The sequence below is a fragment of the Penaeus monodon genome, chromosome 21 (genome assembly GCF_015228065.2).
Source record: "Penaeus monodon isolate SGIC_2016 chromosome 21, NSTDA_Pmon_1, whole genome shotgun sequence".
In the NCBI taxonomy this organism is placed as follows: domain Eukaryota; kingdom Metazoa; phylum Arthropoda; class Malacostraca; order Decapoda; family Penaeidae; genus Penaeus; species Penaeus monodon.
Window position 1 is genome coordinate 33,223,844 of NC_051406.1, and position 2,010 is coordinate 33,225,853.

Below are 2,010 nucleotides of genomic sequence, written 5' to 3' on the forward strand. Positions count from 1 at the left end.
GGGGATCAACTTTCCTAAAAATGCAGAAAATTTCTAATTTATCATTATGATTTGGCACTTTTAATCCTTAAACATTATAAAGCATTGGTTACCACAGATAAAGAACATTAAAATGTGTAAGACTCATACGTTCTGAGTATAAATTTGACACAAGTATATAAAATATCTCAAGTCAGTCACAACAAAACAAGATTATTATGCTGAGAATAATCTAACATCACTAGGCTACTGTTGCATTTGCTGTGATAATAAGTTGAAAACAGAAGATCACTCAGCTATATAAGTCTATCACTAGTTCGCTTTACTCAGGGTGTACACGGCAACATTAGGATTATAATTTGTACCTGAAAACCATAAGAAAATCTTAATCTTTGTTCCTGTCATACACGGCACTTTTAAGTAACAACATCCTGCCTTTCCGCCAGCAGTCTATTTACATTATGGATGTAATTTCACAATTTATAGCTGGCCTATGACATTCAAGACATTGCACACTCTTTAGAATAAATCTTGAAGCGTTAAAAAAAGAAATGAACTCATTTAATGCAAACTTTTGTTCAAACATCTGTACATAAATATAGATCTGATGACTATCATAAATGTTGATTTTAAGTATTCGTATGTATGTCATTTAACACATACTGGTTATTGCACAAAGATCAAACGCGTGTCAACTCTGAATATCAATCCTGATGCACGTGTCTAAACAACCTAGTCTTAGGCAGTTCAGGTGAATGTAACCAAGATAAGTACATAAAGGAATAAAACGATCACATGAGGAGAAGATAACAAAAAAATCATACACATGATTCTCCGTTATCGCTCCTTCGGTTGACGGCGTTTCATTCCCCCCCCACTCGTCACCTTGTTTGTATATACGATAATATGGATACTTAATAGCTTATATTCTTGAGTGCTTCTCTGGTCTCCTTGCCGACGCTTCCCTTGGAGACCGACGTGGCCTTGCGCAACTCTGAAATCTTTCTTGCGTCGCGATCGTGTTTGCAGGTGACGGAGGAACTCCGCCGGGTCTCAGCCGAGCGCTTCCCATGGGGTGTCGGGCTCTTCTTGGGCTCCATGGAGTGCCGCCTTCCCTGGCCTGCGGCGGGGACCTGGATGCGCTCGCAGTCACTCTTGAAGTCCAGCTGCGCGCTCGGGACCTGCTCCGCCTTCACGGATCCGTTGGTCAGCGCCTCCCGAAGGTTCCCCTTGGTGTTGGCGAGTGGCTCTGCGAGGGGGGGCTGTGATTCTGTCTCCCTGCCGGAGGAGGGGGGCCGCGAGGGCTTCTGAGGCGCGCTGCCGTGCTCCCGGGAGGCGTCGGAGGACTGCCTTCCCATAAAGCCTCTAGTCTGGTCCACCTGAGAGCCGCTGGTCGTGTGGAAAGTCGACGTCGGGGCAGAAACGCTAGTGGTGCTGATTTGGGGCTCGTGGCTGATTTCGTCAGGTAAAGAGACGGGTCGAGCGCAGGACGCGGTTCTCGCCCCTTCCTTCCCGCCTCCTTCGCAGCCAAGGAGGTTCTCGGATCCTCCATCCTCCTCTTGGCCCTTTGAGTCGTCTCTCTCCGCTTCCTTCTTGCGGGACAGGACCGGCGTGCGACTCGGAGACTTGCTCGGCGATCTGCTCTCAGAGTCGCGCTTGGAGGCTCTGGGCGACTTTCCCGCGGACTTCCCCGGCGATCTCCTGCCGGTTATGGTCAGGTCGTCGCTCTGCGTCAGGTCGGAGAAGTCGGAGTCGGACCCCGAGCCGCCGTGGCGCCGCTGGTCCGCCTTCAGCTCCCTCAGCCGCTCCTGGAAACGAGCGAGAGTGAACGCGGGGCTTCGGCGTCAGGGTAGGTGAATGCGGGCCCTTGGGTTACTTTACGATTACCAAGTGGAAATGATATTTAAACTGCCAAAATTACCGAAAGTAATTAAAATAAGAAAATGCCAAAGATTTACTTAGGCAAACTTGTTGAGATATTGATATTAGAAACAAGGAATGATATTACCATCGGTTATTTAACAACCAAGA

The 2,010-nt window shown here is 47.9% G+C and overlaps 1 protein-coding gene across 1 annotated transcript in view; it reads right to left on the reverse strand.

Moving 5' to 3' along the window:
* Positions 1-37: 37 nt before the first annotated feature.
* Positions 38-2,010, reverse strand: part of LOC119586434 (serine/arginine repetitive matrix protein 1-like) — a 10,282-nt gene continuing 8,309 nt past the window's right edge. The window contains exon 4 of the mRNA XM_037935160.1: positions 38-1,787. Coding sequence (XP_037791088.1) covers positions 894-1,787 — 894 coding nt within the window. The 3' untranslated portion in view covers positions 38-893. The remainder of the gene's footprint in view (positions 1,788-2,010) is intronic.